The sequence below is a fragment of the Leguminivora glycinivorella genome, chromosome 11, assembly GCF_023078275.1.
Source record: "Leguminivora glycinivorella isolate SPB_JAAS2020 chromosome 11, LegGlyc_1.1, whole genome shotgun sequence".
Taxonomy (NCBI): domain Eukaryota; kingdom Metazoa; phylum Arthropoda; class Insecta; order Lepidoptera; family Tortricidae; genus Leguminivora; species Leguminivora glycinivorella.
The window spans coordinates 10261609-10282256 of NC_062981.1; the positions used below are offsets into that span (position 1 = coordinate 10261609).

Consider the following 20648-nt stretch of genomic DNA (forward strand, 5'->3'; position numbering starts at 1 on the left):
CTTTTTGGTACTATTAACATACATATAGGTAGGTACGTCACTACAGAAATTATATAGAGTCCGACCAAAGCACCCTGAAATCTATGAATGGGATTTTGCAATGACACCATGTCATTATTAAAACCAAAAAATGGAATCATGACATTTATAAATTTTACAACACTTTATAACTTAGTTTTTACATCCGTAATTTATTAATACACAATACAAATCGTTCTGCCTTTTCTCGCCATTAAGTTTACTAATAATTGTCTTATAATTAGCTTAACCAATTCGTAAACGCAGCAATCCATAACGCCCTTGTTTTAAATAGCCGCTGTCACGTAGTTGTCAAACTGGCTGTCTGTACGTCGTCAGATCAGCTGATATGAACCGACGACAAATTATCCTTGCTCCTAATGCCACTACGTTTACTAATTATAGAGATACTGTACTGTTTTTTATTTGCGATTCGTCTGTTAGCAAGAGTAATGCCTTTTTAACCCCCGACGCAAAAACGACGGGGTGTTATAAGTTTGACGTGTCTGTCTGTCTGTCTGTCAGTCTGTTTGTCTGTCTGTGTGTGTGTCTGTCTGTGGCATCGTAGCTCCCGAACAGATGAACTGATTTAGATTTAGTTTTTTTTTGTCTGAAAGCTGAGTTAGTCGGGGGTGTTCTTAGCCATGTTTCATGAAAATCGGTCTACTATATCACGGTCGGGGGTTTTTCCAAAATTTTAATTTTGTGGTTAGGTTAGTTAGTCTGTTTTTCTAACCCCCGACGCAAAAACGACGGGGTGTTATAAGTTTGACATGTCGGTCTGTGTGTGTGTCTGTCTGTCTGTCTGTGTGTGTCTGTCTGTGGCATCGTAGCTCCCGAACGGATGAATCGAGTTCGATTTAGTTTTTTTTTGTTTGAAAGCTAAGTTAGTCGGGAGTGTTCTTAGCCATGTTTTATGAAAATCGGTACACTATGTCGCGGTCGGGGGTTTTTTCAATTTTTTTTAATTTTGTGGTTAGGTTATTATTACGGGTTAAGAATTTCACCACCCTTTGAAGTCAACTGTGGGCTCTATCGTGGTGTAGGCGATAGCAGCGATAACTAACAACCTTTTACTGTAATGTGGTAGTAGTAGTAGTAATACACTTTATTGTACGTTTAAGAACACATATCACGAAAAAAAAAAAACATACACATCATTTGTACAAAGGCGAACTTATTCCATTAAGGGATTTCTTCCAGTTGAATTAGAGCAGTTAAAGGAGAATTGGAGACGGTAGACTTTCCTAAGCTAAACCTATACCTAACCTGCAAACTATAGCAATATAGAAGTTATATCATATAAATAAATACGTTATGTATATAATACAGTTTTATGACTACCCTACATACATGTCACACCTACAATGTCACAATTTCGGTTTCTTTTCAATTCCGGTTTTCGTTTTTTTTTTTATTGTTAAGACTGGCACTCAAACAAACTTGAGCAGTTTCATATGCTTTGTCTACCCCTTTTTATCCGTACTAGCTTTTGCCCGCGGCTTCGCTCGCATTAAATAAAAAATAAAATCGGAATGCTCCATACAAACTTCCACCGGGATTTTAGGGAAGCGGGGGGGTTAGAAAGAGACAAAAATTAGTCTATGTCACTCTCCGTCCCAACAACTATTTCCACTTAAAAAATCACGTCGATTCATCCCACCGTTTTTCCTTGAAAGACGGACAAACAAACAGACACATACACTTTCCCATTTATAATATTAGTATGGATACTAATTCACCTAGATGTAGTTAGTACAAATCATTTACTTTCTTCGGAGTAGGTAACAAATATCCATCTATTTTCTCAATCATTTTGTTTTTCCAAATGTTGTTAGTCACGTAACGTGCTAAACAAATGTTGGCATATTCAATTGGCTAAAATATGTAGGTATGACATAGCTCAAGTACCTATAGGTGTCTGCGCGTGATCAGTTGCTTGTACTTTCGGGTAGGTACTTGTAAATTATTTTTACACTTAGCTGAAAAATAGCATAATAACCCATCGTAAGTCCGTATTCACATTATTCGATCCGATAACGGTCCGATAATGTCGGAAGGATTTCAATGGAAAAAATCCAAGATGGCGCCGGTAATGTATGGGACATCGGTTCTACATCCGATATTGGATTGGATAATGTGAAAATGCACAAAAGTGTAATTGTAAAGTGGCTATATTAAGTAGAAATACCGTTTTGCAGTGCGCTGCGCATTTATTTTATTAAACTTTATTACAAAACTAGAAGGAGATTTTTGTCATGAAGTCCTCTCTACCACTGTCTAGTCAAAAAGTGCATTGTCGGTGACGTTAGAGGTCATAAGGTCGCGGTGCTAGATTCACCTCCTGATATTAGTAGTTACGGTCGTGAGAAGGACTCACGGTGTCTTAAAAAATCGTGCTGTATCCATTTTGATTCAATTATTGCAGACCGTAGGTAGGTAAATTATAAGATCGTGGTATTCATGGTTTGGTCATGCTTATATACCAGTGACAGACTCATTGTCAGTAAAATGGATTAAGTTTGCATTTCGATGTAATTGTAATAATTCAGCCTACAGTAAGTTTTTCTCTTTCAGTACTATCCTCACTTAGTAATAATATTAAAGGGAAATCAATTAGAAAAGTACCTCTATCTATTCTATCAATTCTGCTACTAGTTCAATCCGTGCCTCAGACCACTTGAGAAACAATTTTGTAGAGGAAAGAAATTCTACTCCTGGAAAGACGAAGGATACTTTTTACCATGGAAATCATCATCATATTATGCAGATATTGCAGATAAACCATAGTTCATAAATTAATAGTAAGATGGTCAATTATTTTTAGGTAATGAAAACTAGAAAATGGTAGGTTAAGGAAATAGGGTGGAAGATCAACATTTTTTAAACATTCTTTGCCACTCGTATAACTGTTTGCGGTGCGGTATCCGCTTTTGCACTCTTTGCCTCTACAGTTCTACACTGTAATACGAGTACAATCACATTGTCATAAACGGCTGTCCTTTATAGCCCTTATAATTCCCGACGCAGCTTGGCAGCGCAGCCGCACGCGCAGCTCCGCATCGCTGACTTCCGACATCGCCAGCAGCCTTCGTAAACCGCCTTCCGGAATTCTATTTTTTACAATTAATTGACTGCTGGCTTGTCTTGCCATTTGTGCAGTGTTGACATAAATAAATCGAAGCGGAGCTTCCCGAGGACGAGATACGTCAATTGCAGTGTTTGATAGAGATGGAATCTTGAATCGCGCAATTATTCTTCCTGTTCTTTCTGTGTCTGGCTGTCTGCCCTCTGCAGTACGTGGTGCAAATCTTTGAAATATATGTGCATATAAATTTTAGGTATTCGACGAAGAACGATTTGGTGAAGTAATTAAGTACATTAAGGAGATAATTCTCGTACCCATTACTTCAATAATATGGATTTAAAACACAGTTAAAACATAATGTATATTTATATGGTTGCCCTGAACTGGACTGGACAGTCTGGACTATTTATATCGAGAAAGAAGTTGTCATAAGTAGAATTAATAACGAGTTTTTCTTCTTAAACTTGAAAAAAAACCTGCTCTGCAAAAGTCGTAAAACAGTACCAAGTATGATTATCCGTTAGTTCTCATCTTTGTACCATCTGATTTATTTACGACACATATAAGTAGGTAATTGCTAATGTTTCCGGTCTATTTGCATTGAATACCATTGTAGTTATAATTGTTCATAGGGAGAAGTGATCCCTAATAAGAATAGAACAATAGTGTTAGGTCATATTGTTGCTTAATGAGATTACTTACATTCGTTTGTTTTCTAAAAGCATTTGTACATCTGGGTCGTAAATAATCCAAAGTATCCAAAATTGATGTTCGTAATATGATTTATGTTTTGTCTTTGTTTAAAACTTAGTTTACCAATCGAACAGATAATATTCATAGCGATGATCTACAGTGACTTCAGACACACCAATTTGTCTTTTATTGTTAGGTAGATTTGTAGAATGTGTTTATTTAGGAGCCATACAAATCTGGCCACTGTCATAAGACTCATAAGTATCTTTGTACAGTTGCAAGATTCTAAGTACAGTTGTGCTGCAAATAATGAAATTGAATATGTAGGTACCAGACATTCATTTGCGTAATACTTTTTGCTTTAGTGTTTGTGCTTCAATCAGATTTAATAATGAAAGCGGAAATTTATTTTGCTTGACGACTTAGCTCTTGTCATTTTCAGCAGCAGTTCTTACCTAATCAACTGTTGTATTATTTCACATTGGCTGTATTACTTTACTGGCTCCATTTGTAGCCTCATCTATTATCTGCTAACCGCTAACAGATACCTCTGAAATATTAATATCTCCCGTTGTTTTAAAACGTTTCTCGATTTCAACAGCAGAATGACTCACATCAGTCAAATCTCCGCGACGTTTACAGTGACTAACGAAAATAACTCGTTCATTAAGTGGCTATTTTCCCCTCTTCTGACATCGACCTATAAACTTTTTATTTTTTACAAACTCACGGACGTGCAGAATTTCTCCACAATGTGTGTCAGGGTGAAGTACCTGTAAATACATGACTAAATCATTAAATCATTCGTGATTTAATGAGAAATAGCAGTTAATTATGTGATTTCTTTGGAAACAAATAAGGTGACGTTCATTGTCGCACCTGTTTTAAAAAGAATTAAAAAGTAATATGAATAGGTTTAAAAAAAAACCTGTAATAGTATACGATGGTCTCACATAACATTGCTTCATGAAAACTAAATTGAATGTCTTATAGTCAGTTGTTTTTATCTTAGAGGTATATTGACCGGGATATAAACCGTGATTACCTTTTTGATTTGACATCCACCCGCCGTCTTCACTTTTCCGTGATCATGATTCATGATGCATGCAACTGCGTCGAAATATCGGGACCTCAATAAAAATCAAAAAGGTAATCATGGTTTATATCCCGGTCAATATAAGTCTTATGAAACTATCCGTGAACCATTTAAAACTCTTATTGCTTTTATCTAGTCTTTGAATAGATTTAATAAAATGGATATTCTTGCTGCGTAAAATCACCTATTTTTTTCTTCACTTATCTACACACACTCATAGGTCTTCTTTAGGTAGGTATAATTTAGCTTTTATGAGAACACTATTTTTATTGTTTATCATTAGCATCGAATGCAGTTGATTTAATTCTAATTGGAGTTACATATAGTGTAGTTAGTTAGTATGTTTCTTAGATCGATCTAGAAGATTCCGCATACCGGTTCCATGCCAAAGCAAATGCTAAGATTTTCCTCTGATCTACGTTCCAAGGCATAACGCCATCATTTCCTGAGGTAAACATCACCCTTCCACGTGCAGTTACAAACGCATTGACTTGACTTATTATAACTTGGTGATGACAAGCTCTTACAAACTACAAAATGAGCAAGTTCATTGGTGCACATGGTGTTAGTCCGCATTTTCGTTACTGCACTTATTCGCTCCGGCATTATACATAATCTTTATTTTGTCACCTTTTTTATTTGGGTCAAATATATACGTCATACTGAGCAAGTTTCAATATGGGACCTACCTCAAACCGGTCATCCTATCTCCAATAATGTAACCTATCCAAAATTTCAAGGTCAGACATGCATAATGAATTGCAAATTCAAAAGAAGTCTGTTTAAGTTTTTAATTAATACTATCTAATGTTATTTTAGTTTTCTTAGCGAAGAGACTCTGATCCCACAGTCAAACTGTGAAAACCGTTTTGTGGGACATATGTTTTGTTATAATTGTACCTCTTATGTTAATAAATAAAATAAATAAAAAAAACAGCTAAAATATCTCTCCACAATTTCGGAGTTGGTCGCAAAATAAAAGTTTCTGTGAAAGTGTGTGTGAAACGGAGTGACGAATTGACGTGATTTTTTAAAGGGAGATAGTTTATGAGATGAAAAGTGACATAGGCTACTTTTGTCTACTTTTAAACCCCCCACTTCCCTAATATGGGGGGTGGAATTTTGTATGGAGCATCCATAATTTTCTAATATAACGCGAGCGAAGCCGCGTGTTAGTAGCTAAATAAAATAAATCCAGACAATATAAAGTCTAATTAACAAATTGAAGGTTAATTCAGTAGCAATTTTTTGACAACGTCGTTCTAGGGGTCAACAGAGCCTATCTTTTAAAATATTTGCACACATGTCTTTGCGTCATGCTCATGATACTCATGATGGGATGCTTCTGCTAATGGAGCCGGCGTTTGCGATAACGTCAATCCGAATAGCCGACTGTCAACCTGGCTAAAACGGGCTTAATTGGACGAGTGACGTCAGCCGTGTCATGGAGATTATCCAGCTTTTATACATTATCGCCAAATTAAACATGATAGAGTAAATTGAACGGAGAAGATAAATTCAAGCACATTTTATTTCTATTATTAATAGTACTAAGGCTAAGGACAGAAGACACCCAGGGGTAGAAATAGATTGGCATGCCTTATAAATGCAGAGTATTACTAAACCAATTCTTAGATTAGGTACGTTTCAGAATATACGAAACGGAATTCGTGAAATGGTTAAGATTGATAGCCATCATTTATCATTCTTCAAATATTTTCATTAAATAGCCATTAACATGATTTATTCATTGCATTGAATGTTTATACTTTATAAAAGGCACCTGTTAAATGTATGATCTCTTCAAATATTATCAGCTTTTGATTAGAGGTAATTCTTTGCGTTCAGTTTAATAACGTCATAGCCGTTAAGTATATCATTATCTGCAGGTCTATTGGTGGAACCTATAAAAGCAGATGCATCAATTACATACTAATTTAAATAAATCCTTACAGTAGTTTCTATTATATACTAAATATTATACAAAGTTTATATTACGTTCATACTTCTCGTAATTTTGGATTGACTGGGAATCTAAATTTACAGAATGTAAACGATTAGGCATCAAATTGGATGTAAGAATGGTTGTAAAGGTTTAATGTACCAAACAACGTACAATCTGGGCTCCCATCCAACGTGAAAAACAGGTCTAGGTCAGATTAAAGACAGCTATTTGCTAGTAGCTACATAGATTATAACAAAATGTGCTTAAGTGTAGGTACACTACTGTCGTATTAAATATCATAAAAATATCTTCATAGAAAATATTTTCTTTCTTTATCGCAAATATTGTCATGTGTTCAAAAATCGCCGTCGATGATCAATCAATTATAGTATCGTGTATCGTGTTATATATTAGCTTATGCCAATTTGACCTTACCCTGAACACACCTCTGCTATACTTAGAAAGGTATCGGTTACACCGGTGTATCGACCTTCTCAAAAAATTTACCTACGCATAGCAACTAGTTCATTTTACACTCCCACTTTCAAAACGACTATTGATTTAGAGAATAATGAGTGTAGTGGCATAAATATAACAAGACAAGACGAAATGTCACTACCATTTATAGTTGTCGAGGACGATATTAACAACACGTGCCTACTCAATCGTCCATAGTGATTGTCTTATTTATGTCTTATGTTATTTCTATTCATTCTTCGGAATTTGTTTAGGTATATTATTCTTAACCTTGGTAAGACAGACAAAGTAAGTTTTCAAACATTTTAGAATTCAGTACCATCACGCGCTTTTCATTAGTTTGCTTCACGTGATGAAGTCATCCAGATAATAACCTCAATTAACCAGTATTTTAAAATGGCGCTCTGAATGTTGCACTTTCTGTTTTATGGCCAAATTTGCATAGACCTTCATTAAATCTTCATGCTAGATCATAAAAATCCTAATGGGTCTTTGCAAAGTCCTCGCTTCAGGCGTCACCGACGGAAGGACGATTGTATTTATATTTTAATAGTTCAGCTTTGATAGATAGTTAGTAGTTAATCAATCTTGATTAGGACGTATTGTATGTTGGCTAAGCGCAATGTAAAATGTATATGTTGTCGAATTTACTGTCGTTGAAAGGGTCAACTAATTTAAACTTTGAGCCAGTCTCCAAGTGGCCACGCTCGGAATGAAGTATACAACATACTTACTCATTTGTTTAATGTCTGTCAGAACAATGGGAGCGAATGAGTGAAGCTTCTTGATTATTCTAGTCACACTTGTTACTTTTAACCATTGACAACACCAGTAGGTTTTCTGCGGAAGTGTTTCTAAACAGTATTTAAGTTAATTTTTCAAAATTTCCATTGTGAGTCTTTGAATACAGTACTGTCACATACCTACATAAGTTATTTTTAGATGTCGTGACGTACCTACTCTTAATTCATGAGTGTATTGTAAGCAGGTAGATTTATATACCTATGTAACAAATTGACATCCTAATACTTTTGACGAGTAAGTAGATAGTTATCTATATCTATTATTCATATTAGCGATAACGAAACACTTTATTACACAGTTAGCGCTTGTAAAACCAGTGCAGTGAACGTGTGAAAAGTTATTATGAAATTACATTCGAAACATTAAATTGTGTCAAAGTGACCAAATAATTAAAAAGCGACAAAAATGGCGCAAACGCACACACATTGCAAAATGGATCACAATTACAAGTTGGAGAAGAAATATCTCGAAATGAAACGGCTAGTGATAGAAAAGACAGAAGAATTAAAGCGTAGGGATAAAATAATCGCTCTACTTGAAAACGAAATAGATGAAAGAGATGGTACAATAAGATATTTGAAAAATGAAATTGATAAATTCAGACAAGTTGTTAAACCTTTGACTAGACAGATAATAGACAGCCATAGAAATGGGATGGATGGTGAAGAAGATGGATTTGTGATGAAAACGCCGGGTGTGGAAAATACTAGAGTGCTGCCACTTGTTGAGCCGCGGCTCAAAAGGACCGCCATATCAGCTGAGCCGTTATCGTCTCTCACTCAAGACAATGAGATGAAATTAGTCAAGATACCCAAAAGTAGCAAGTAAGTATTGTTTAAAGAAACGAATATATTAAAAATAAGTGTCGAAACACTTTGAAACAATATCATAAAGAGGTTGAAAATACACATTTGCGTCTCTGTAAGTACAGTACAATCATGTAGACATGCTTGCAAAAAAGATTCATCATTGTATTGAAAAAAATTTAATTTTAGCGACAAGTCGTTGACGGGACGAAAGTGTTCAAACATATAATAAAGAAAATATACTATTATAGAAGCATAAACCGATTTTATAACGCCATTTGTTATGTTTACATTTGTCTTAATATTTTCACAAATCAAAATATAACCTTAGGTATAATCATAAAAATATTATGTGGATATCAATTCGGTATATATACAGTACCCTGAAGGATATATTGGGTTTATTAGATTAGTTTGAGTCATTTCTAAAATACCTAGAGAACCACCTTTATTTTAATATCATCAATAGTTTATTAACATTAAGTTCTGAGTTTGAAGAAAATGTATTATGTCATATATCTCAATACATAGATATAGCCTGTTCAAATTATCATGGTCACTAACTCACTACATATTTAATTGGTCTACTCATGAGTTCACCCTGTCAATACCGCCATCCATCAAACTGATTGAATTTCACAGTAACCATGTGCACGGGTCCGTTCGAGGCCAACATGTGTTAGCCGGGGTACCTTGGCTGAACCCATTTGGTATAATTGCGTACGGTGCGAACCTCAAGTTTGTCCTCGCCATCGGCTGTATACGATGGATGAGATAAATCATAGGCCTTATAGGGCATCGTTTGTTGGAGATCAATGCGTTAAAACTAATGGCTTTTAGTTGACATTACCATTAAATTTGTATATTTAAATTACAACTAATGGATCTGAATTTTGCAAGCATAACTTATAATTGAATCAGAGTAATGGCTTAGTCATTTTCAAAAACATCCGAAAATATATTTAACAAAAAAAACTATTTTAAATCAAGGGCCCATTTTTTGGTCACTCTATTTCGTGAAATTCGCTTAAAAATATCTCTATTACTAGCCAACTACTGTTTGAATCAAACCGCTAGATTCCAAATTTCTATCGCTTGTTTTTTTAAATAGCATTTCGCCGTTTTCCACAGGCTTTCGAATGGCGACATTTTTGAATATAAAATCGTATTTAGAAATTCAAAAATCAATTTCATACGTAAGAGCAAGAAGATAATATGCTTTTTCCTTCTGTCACATATGAATGACAGTGACATGCCTAGAGACTTGCACAGGCGCCGCCTCGCGGGATATAATGTCAGTGTGCCTCCTCATTTGTTCAGAATTGCAAACTCCAGGGGAGAACAGCCGATCATAAAAAACAATTTTTGCTCAAGCCGAAACGGAGGCCTTCGCTGTATCAAACACATTCTCAACAGTCCTGCATTAAGGAAAATAGACAAACATTTGATGACAATCATGACTCATAAGCTTCCTAATGTTATTTTTTAGGTCAACTTGTAATATCCGACCTTACCACGTATTGCTCGCTCCCATGCCGCGCACGTATACTTCCGAATATGACATGCTATTGTTATATAAAACCAGTCTCACTTGACCTTATCACGTCAACGCAAACATAAGAGTTCCGGTGGCTGAAATCGGAACTAACGATGTCACGTACAAGTGGCGGTCTTGTACAAAGGCAGTGGCGCCACTTTTTATTGAATTGGTAGATGGCAAAAAACAGGTTGACTGTTGATATGAATTTCTTTCAAGGGATTAAGAGTCGGTTGCACCAAACAACCGTGTAAGTGAGATTAAAATGTGCTCTAAAAGTTAATTATAGGTAATATTATTATGCTTGTGTATGGTGGTAGGTATTGGAGGAAGGTACAGTCGTACCTACTTAAACCGTCTCCTACTGAGTGAACGGGAATGTCGAGAATACATTTAATAATCTACTTGAAAAATAAAACAAATGTATCTTAGGGTCATTGTGCTAGTATATTTTTCTCGTTGGGTGGACGACATCCGGAAAATTGCGGGTCACAACTGGATGAGACTAGCTCAGGACCGGGACAAGTGGCGTACTAGAAGAGAGGCCTATGCTCAGCAGTGGGCGATAAAGGGCTGATATGATGATGATGATGATGACGAATCTACTTGAAAAATAAAACAAATGTATCTTAGGGTCATTGTACTAGTATATTTTTCATCCACACACACAATAAAAATCGTACATTAAATAAATAAATAAATATATAAATAAATATATTGGGACACCTTACACAGATCAACCAAGCCCCAAACTAAGCAAAGCTTGGGTGCTAGGCGACGAAATACTTACTTATATAGATAAATACATAAGGTACAGCGGGGCAAATCTCGACTGGGGGGCAATTGTAACTAATCCATGTTTTCCATTATTACACTATGGGGATACCCCCATTTGCCAGAATTTCATTTGCCATAATTTTATTTGCCACCCTATTCAACAATCATAATATTGTTTCTCATAACATCTTATGCCATAATCATTGTTTACTATATTAATCAAGTGCCAGAAACTTTGTTTCCCATGAAGTCAGTTTCCATAATGTCATTTGTCAGAATCATCGAAATCAGTAATTACCACATTCCATACCATCATTTGTCATCCAAATTAGCGACCCGAAAAGTCAATTTCCATAATGTGATTTGGCAGAATCATCGAAATGCGTAATTATCACAGAGACGACACTACTAGAAGTACTAAAAAGAATGGGATAAGAATGAATCTGCTATCAGAGAGTAGGTTAGGTTAGGTTAGAACTGTGACCACCTGAAAAATAAAACTGCTATCAGAAAGTAGGTTAGGTTAGGTTAGAACTGTGACCCCTGGAAAATGAAACTGCTTGAAAAGTAGGTTAGGTTAGGTTAGAACTGTGACCCCCTGGAAAATGAAACTGCTATCAGAAAGTAGGTTAGGTAATAATATGGGCAATAATTAATATGGCAATAATTGCTTATGGCGTTTGAATATTATATTAAACCATATTATTGCACTTAATAATATGGCTAACAAATAGTATGGCATTGTATGATTATGGAAGGTAATGTTCGGATAAACAACCAGTATGTCATACAATTTTTATGGTAAACAAATCATTCGGGCAAATGAAATTCAGGCAAGTTAAATTCGGGCATATGAATATTATGTTAAATGACTGTCGGGCAAACAATAGACAACCTTACACTATGATGTTATTGAGTTCAATCAATCAATCATTTATTCATAAATAATAATTTACACGTCACATCGTCATATTACAATTAGCATTTCTATTATCCACTGAACACGCCTACCATATAATATGTATAACTGGTGGACACTCTATTTAATGATGCAAACATTGAAAAACATGGAAAAAATGGACAAGTTACATTTGCCCCCAGTCGAGATTTGGCCCGCTGCATCTTACTAATCACAGAACTAGATAGAAGAAACAAGTTCATCTATTTGTATAGGGGCCGAGCGTGTCAAATTTTGTACTGAAGTTGTTTCTTGCCTGTAATTTTAAATATGTCTCAGGCTCTTGATTGTTCATAATTTTTGTGTTGTTGCAATTGAATATCACGTAACGAGGCATTTATTATGTTTTGATTGACTTCAACTTACAAAAATTGACGCCCGAAAGCTGCAAGCTGCGATTAAAGACGGACAACTCAGTGGATTTCACTGAGTTCATTTGACACGCTAAGTAGATACGTTTGCTTGATCTATGGTATATATGACATCTGTGTTACTAATATACATAGAAAACATCCATGACTCAGGAACAAATATTTGTGCTCATCACACAAATAAATGCCCTTACCGGGATTCGAACACGTGGCCGCGGCTTTGCAGGCAGGGTCACTACACGCTAGGCCAGGGGGGCGATTTTTGAATCTCACATACGGGATTTGTCACTAAAATACCGGTTGAAAACGGTGACTTGTTTATTATTTTCGTGACAATTTTCTGAATTCGATCGCGTGAGACTCAAAAATCGGTCCCACTCCACAGACCGGTCGTCAATAAGATACAAGTGTGAATATAGGAACATCGAAATGAATGGCGAACAATCCAATCCAAACATGAACGGAGAGCGTTTTAGATCTCATGAAGCAAATATGAAGTACTCAAGTCATTATTACTTACTTAAAATAATTTTGATGATTTCATTATTTCATGTTGAAACGATTTTTCCATTGCGATAAGCATTTTACGTTTGATTGAAAACCCTGTTATCAATAAATGTTTTATTAGTGGATTGATGATGTCTGATAAAAAAAGAGGAATGTACAATAATGTAACAATTTGGTACATATTATTAACCACAAAGATTCGCATATCAAGATTGAAAGCTGAAACGTAAAAAATGCTACTACCAATCATTAGGTTTGGTACAACTTGACGACTCATGCGCAACCAGAGATAAGATAATTACTTGCTTTAACAACCCTAGATAGCCGAGAGGGATAGTGCGATGCATTAAAAAGGGACACACAATAAAATTAAACTTTGGATTTGTATGAAATTAAAAAAAAAATTTTTTGCAACGATACCTAAGTACTGTAAGTATTGTGTATTTTCTATACTTGTGTCATCATCCTCCTTGCGTTATCCCGGCAGTTGCCACGGCTCAAGGGAACCTGGGGTCCGCTTTGACAACTAATCCCAAGATTTGGCGTAGGCTAGTTTTTATGAAAGCGACTGCCATCTGACCTTCCAACCCGAAGGGTAAACGAGACCTTATTGGAATTAGTCGGGTTTCCTCTCGATGTTTTCCTTCACCGAAAAGCGACTGGCAAATATCAAATGACATTTCGCACATAAATTCCGAAAAACTCATTGGTGCGAGCCGGGGTTCGAACCCGCGACCCCCGGAACGAAAGCCGCACGTACTTACCGCTAGGCTACCAGCGCTTTCTGTATTATTGTGCATTTTTATTAAAATATTCCTGTAGTGACACAACCTTGTGGCTAACTAGCCTTTGTCTGTAGAGACTGCGCTCCAGGCTAATAATATGACAGTAGCAATATTTCATGCTATTATTTACCTTATCTCTACAATCAGGATAGCCTAGCGTCGTTACGCCTAACAGCCCATCATTAGAGCCATGATCTTTTCATAAATCTGTCTTCTGGCGTATGAGGAACTTAAAGGTTATCCTTGTTAGGCGTATTACTGATGTTGCACAGAACTTAAAAGACAACAGGAGCTAAAATTCTAAAAACGGAAGAAAAACATGGAGCGTAAAGTCCATCCTCAGGTGAAAAATAATGCATAAAAATCTCTAAAATCGAGCATTCCTACTCGACTGCTTCTGCTTCCAAAACTTAACCAATCGTTACGAAATTTGGAAGTCAGAATGGTAATGAAATTATCTGTCTATTATTGTGTTTGGATAAGAATAATGTTACCTATCTATCTATTATTGAACTATTTTGCGGCTAATTGATAGAGTTTGGAACACCGCTCTTTGCAAAGTTTTTGGTCATGTTTGAAAGACTTTACCGCCTTACAAAACTATAATATCAAAAAAGCAAATACAGATATTGATACCATAGTATTCATCTGTATACAATATCATTGCCAAAACCACGGAACCAATTGCAGGAACCAATCGAGAACTGGTATGGAGCAATGATAACTCCTGTTGCCTCAAGCTCATGTAATGTTTGACATCTGACTATTAGCTACTGATGTATGTATCGCTTTCCGCTCCAAGCTAGTAATTATTGACTGAATGATGGACTATAAGGCTGGGATAATAAATTTAGCATATATTAAGTGTAATTGCATAAATTGCAGGATGCTTATTGCTTAACCGTATATTAAGGTGGCTCGCTTAGGTTACCCGAAGCTCAGGCTGCGTTAGATGGCGTTAATCTTCAAATTACCAGTCTTATTTTTTTTGTGGAGTCGTACAGGCATTTATATACTTTCAATTATGCTTCGCGAACATTTAATATTAAAATTGACGTATTACAACAAACATTCAACTTCTCATTGTAACGTTAATCCCCTTAATGTAGATAAATTTACTATTTTACACTATTTCTAAGTACCACTCACACATACAAACAGTGTTTTTGTATTCCTTCTAGTCGATAATTTCACGCGGCGACAGCTTGTTTAAATAGCCTTGCGGTAAATACGTGCCATCGCATGATTTGCATGGAAGTACTGGGTTCGAATCCAGGACTTTTTCTCTTTTTTTTTTTTTAATACTACGTCGGTGGCAAATAAGCATACGGTCCGCCTAATGGAAAGCGGTCACCGTAACCTATGGACGCCTGCAACTCAAAGAGTGTCGCATGCGCGTTGCCGCCCCATTAGAAACTTGTACACTCCCCTTTGCTGCGTGTGCACAGCAAAAAGGAGTGTACAAGTTCAAAGGAGGGTTTGGGTTGCCGACGACTCAAAGGACAGTAGACGGAACAAATTAGTTCCGTAAGTCCTCCCGTCGTCAGCACCCCACAACCTCGTTGAGCTCTGGCAGCCTTACTCACCGGCAGGAACACAACACTATGAGACACTATTTTTTGTTTTATTATTATACATAAATGTATATGTACTCGTACAGTAGTTACTGAGCGTTTTCCACAAAAAAAGATTAAAAACCTATTCTCTTACATGGTAATAATTTTTATTATAGGTTCGTCGAACTCAGAATTTCTAACATAATTATCCTAATCTGATATTTTTAAAAATTCCAAAAAAGTATAGATAAAAATTAGTTTCTAAACTACGATTTGAATATTTTTTTTTTCTAATTGTTTATTTTCGATGGAGCAAGGGTATTCAAATCGCTTTTGAAATCTTAAATTAGTAAATGAAAATGCAATAGTTAACTGAGTAACGTAATGCTTTAAAAACTCAAGTGGACTTTTTTTATCTAAGGAGTAATTTCGATAAAATATTATATTTAGCGAGGGTATTAAAAGTTGTGTTTTATATCTCAACTTAATAAATAGAAAATCAAAATGACAATAAAAATATCAATAGGTTCTCTAAGATAAAATTGATACCTTCGGCTCTCCATTCTTGCTCGGTCAATAAAAAATACGAAATTTATATCCAAAAAAATACAAAAAGTTAATAGAATCCTGGGAATCGAACGCACCTTCACGGCGTGACAGACGACTGTACACCAACGACGCCATTACATAACACGCTGTTCCCGACGAAATTGGGCTATACATAATATAATTAATTAAATATAAATAATAATGTCAAATCCATACTAATATTACAAATGGGAAAGGGTGTGTGTCTGTTTGTTTGTCCGTCTTTCACGGCAAAACCGGAGCGACGAATTGACGTGATTATTTAAGGAGATTTAGTTGAAGGGATGGAGAGTGACATAGGCTACTTTTTGTCTCTTTCTTACGTGAGCGAAGCCGCGGTCAAAAGCTAGTTTATTATAAATGGGAAAAGCTGGTTACTCTATAATCTGAAGTGGAAGAATTCGTTGTTTCACCAAAGATAATGTGTGTTTGTTTGTTTGTCCGTCTTTCACGGCCAAACGGAGCGACGGATTGACATGTTTTTTAAGTGGAGATAGTTGAAGGGATGGAGAGTGACATATGCTACTTTTGTCTCTTTCTAACGCAAGCGAAGCCGCGGGCAAAAGCTAGTACAGATACAGAACGATAGAATATCAAGCCGTCCCTGTCGCACTATTAGTAAGTGCGATTATAGGGACGGCCAGATGTTTTATCATTTATCGCGCGACCATAATTGCCTGCCTGGACCAGATTATATTGATGATAATTATTATTTGTAACCATTTAGTTAATAATATTGTCTTCAGTTACCGCGATAGTTACTCATGAAATAAAAACTATGAAAACGGATTAAATCGCGTATAATGAGTTTAAAATTCATCCCGATGTTTCAAACACTTAACAGCGTTCGTGGACAACGGGTGACTGAGGAATAATTACAATGTGCAAAAGCTACCCATATTCTTGTATATACCTAACCATTTAGTTGTTGAAGAAAAACATTCACACAACAATAACATAGGTCAACCAGCTCAGTAAATGCAATACTTTACTAATACTATGCCCACACTATGACCTATGTATAATGTATTATACCAGACGTGTAATATTTTATTTTATCAACAAAGGCATAATAAAGGATTGTATTGTATTTTTGTATGAAAATAAAAAATAGGAAAGCAATATAGTAATAGTCAAATATTCCATTAAAAAAATAAAAAATACTTAATAAATCCATAAAAGTTCAAATGATTAAGGCTGCTTTCAAAAAAAACGTCAAAATAATGTAAAATTGATAGTTTTAGTCGGTGAAATACTACACTTTCCGTTATCCAATAGATTTATTTAATTCAAGTTCCAGTTAGAGCATCTTATTATCTTGATTTTTATAAGACTGGATTTTTGAAAACTAACTCACTAAATTAATTATGAATTTTTCTCTAATACACGTTTAGAAAAACGCACGTATAGAGCTGAATCAGTCGATCTTATTTGTAAAATTTGGACAATTTTGAATATTAAAACGGGTAAATTTATAATTCGTATATCCTGTACCACAATCATTTCAGACTAGATTTTTTTTTTTAAGTTTTTGAAAAAGAGTAAACTAGCCTAAGGCGAATTCAATTTTTTCAGAAATTACCTAAAATTAAGTGACAATTTCTTTGAAAATCTACATCACATCGAAGCAAGTTTTGTACTAAATTAATCTGCAACGTTTACTTAAATTGCTGTTATGCCTTAGTGATTATACATTGCTATTATTGATTTTTGCCAATTTTTTGAAAACGAGCCTTCACCGGTACAATTATTACCACTTTTGGACATTTTCTCATATTTTGTTAGACCAAGTAGAAAAAGTCCTATGATGTGATATATATTTATAAACTACTCGCAAAGCCCTTTACTTTGATACCACACACGGTATGATCGAGCGCTCGGTTGCGATTTCACTATTTTTAACACGAAAGCCCTCTTAAAAAAAACTTCGGATTCGAACCCACGATCTTCTGCATCATAGTCAGTCGTTTGACCGAGACGCCATTTCGATTTACATTAGCAGTGTCGAAATACACGATATGTATCTTTGTTGACAAAATGCGTCATTATTTCTGAGTCTGCTTGAGTTAACTAAACCAATATCTTTAAATAATTACTTGTCAAGAGCCAAATGTCACTGATGACAATGTCAACTAAAAATGCGCGAAATATGACGGCTCTGTGTCTGTACACAAAATTTGGCACGCACATTTACGTAAAATTAATAAAAAATTCACAAGGATTTGTCCATGATTTCTGTATGAAACAATGTATTTCATTCACTACCGCGACGACGGAAAATGTATAGTAGATGTATGCGCATATTTTTATTTAGTTGTAGTGTGCGGTGACTAAATAAATGGTAGATGTTTTTTGTATGGAAAGCGAGCCACCTTAATCTACTTAATTACGGGACTCTGAAAGTTGAGTTAAAATAAGACTACAATAACATACAAGGCTAATAGTTACTACCACTAGGATTTATTTAACCGTTTATATGGGGTTACCCTTGCGCGTTAAATACTCTGGATTCTGGAAGGCGCAAGTGACTTACCTAATGAGCAAGATGCTCGCTAAAAACCAATTCAAGAATTTATAATATGACGATTATTTAATACCTACTTAAATGCAGAATGGTGTCTTATTCGCAGATTTAACATTTGACCGAACTGCGTACCTACAATTTTATTTGCTGAAAGTTTGTTTAATCATGAATCATGACTATTTCGGTTGTAGAGTCTATTCAGAAAGAAAAGAGAAGAGTCGAGTAGAATATATTGGATACAATATATGTATTTCACTAATTTTCTCTTTGGGGCCGACTTTTGAATCTCGGCCATTCGATTTCGTGAAATTCGTTCAATAATTCTCCACTACTAGCGATTTAAATTCTACTAACAGAATCGAAAACGAATGGTCATTGTCATTACCACTAGTTTTAAAATTTCTAGTCGTCCTTTTTCAAAAATAGCATTACGTCGTTTTTCACAGACTTTCGAACGGCGAATATTCGAGCGTTCGAAATTCAAAAGTCGATCCCTTGCACCGGCTTTTCATACTTTAATGTACAGTCTATAATTATTAGTCTCTGCCATTAATAGAATAAAATTGTACATGCTTTGCGTTGTTGTTGTTGCTGTCTGTCTGCACTCTTTAGTTTACAAACCAGTGTTAGAGTATAAGTAGGTGCAAAATAGATAATCTTATTACGATATTACCTATGTAGGTATGTACATTATTATTTAGCATCGATTTATGGAACCGAGAAAATGTTTTTAATCCAACAGGTTGTCGGCAGAATTATATTGAACTTGGGTAGGCACCTACTCGTGGGGACCAAATATTAAAGCGAATTAAAATCTAGCTTTTCAGCAACCATACGTAAGTAGCAAAACATTTATATTAATCGTTGGGGAATACAAAATAAACATAATTTTACAGGTTACGTATTAACTATTGATAATCGGTTAAAAATACTTAAATATATACATAAATAAAACTGCATAAGGATTTCTCATTATTTAAATATATTATTTAGCTCATCATCTTATCATATATCTAAAGTACGAATAAACTTCATTCGATTACGATTATGTAGGTATATTAGTGATATATTAAAATAATAATTTTATCTGCTGGTGAACATGGGAATCTCCTCCTCATTAATTCAATAATACTTACCTAAATGTTGGAATAATAAAGTGTTATGTTTTGTCTTAAACTCAATATTTTTCCATTTCAGATCTCGGGAACTCATTAAGAGTGCGATACTAGACAACGACTTCATGAAGAATCTTGAGATGACGCAGATCCGCGAGATCGTGGACTGCATGTATCCTGTGGAATATGCCGCGGGTAGCCTCATCATCAAGGAGGGTGATGTCGGCAGTATCGTGTATGTTATGGAAGGTAAATTATAACAATATATTTTTTGAGCTTTAACCTGTTCTGAAGCCATCTAGCGACGAGTAGAAAACTAACATATGAGTGTGTCTCCGTGCTGCCATCTATTAACAACTCATCGAAACATGCAACACAGTTGCGCAGCTTAGCAAGAGTTTAGCTACTCGTCGCTAGATGGCGCTTATATCAATATTGGTTTTAGCGTGGTTTTATTCTTGTAAATTAGTATAGATGGCGTTAGCAAATATGCACCTGGTTTTTTAGGTCATGACAATAATTATGTTTAGGTAGGTAATTAAAATCATTTAGTTGAAATATTAAAAGATTAAGATAAATACACTGCATATGTAGATCACCAGGGTATTACTTGAACTATTCGATCTATCAATATAAAATATAGCCATTATTTTTACTTAGTTATTTACTATTTAGCTAAATATAAAAAAATACTTTCTAATATATCCTTATTTGTACCTAATATCCATATAGTTACGATCCCAAAAATATCATGAACCAATTTTCTCCTGTGTACTAATTTTTATGGACTACGTATGCTTAATTCCCAACATTATTAATCAATAAGAACTCGAGTACTAAGTAAACATAAACATGAACACGTTAAGAACCAGGTACTTTCCCTGAGCCGTGTGCGAGAAAGCGGAAAAGCAGGCGATTTTCCTTCGCAGCTCGGAACTAGTGGAACAAGTTTTCCGCCGTGCTATACCGAATGCTTTCGTACTATTAGGAAAATAATTGGAAA

At 35.3% G+C, this 20648-nt stretch overlaps 1 protein-coding gene across 3 annotated transcripts in view; it reads left to right on the top strand.

Moving 5' to 3' along the window:
- Positions 1-20648, top strand: part of LOC125231496 (cGMP-dependent protein kinase, isozyme 2 forms cD4/T1/T3A/T3B) — a 166386-nt gene that overhangs the window by 96472 nt on the left and 49266 nt on the right. For 2 of the 3 annotated variants that reach the window (XM_048136984.1, XM_048136985.1), the window contains exon 3: positions 19728-19894. In XM_048136984.1, coding sequence (XP_047992941.1) covers positions 19728-19894 — 167 coding nt within the window. Of the gene's footprint in view, positions 1-8419; positions 8946-19727; positions 19895-20648 lie in introns of all 3 variants that reach the window. The other variant, XM_048136986.1, reaches the window with a different exon arrangement.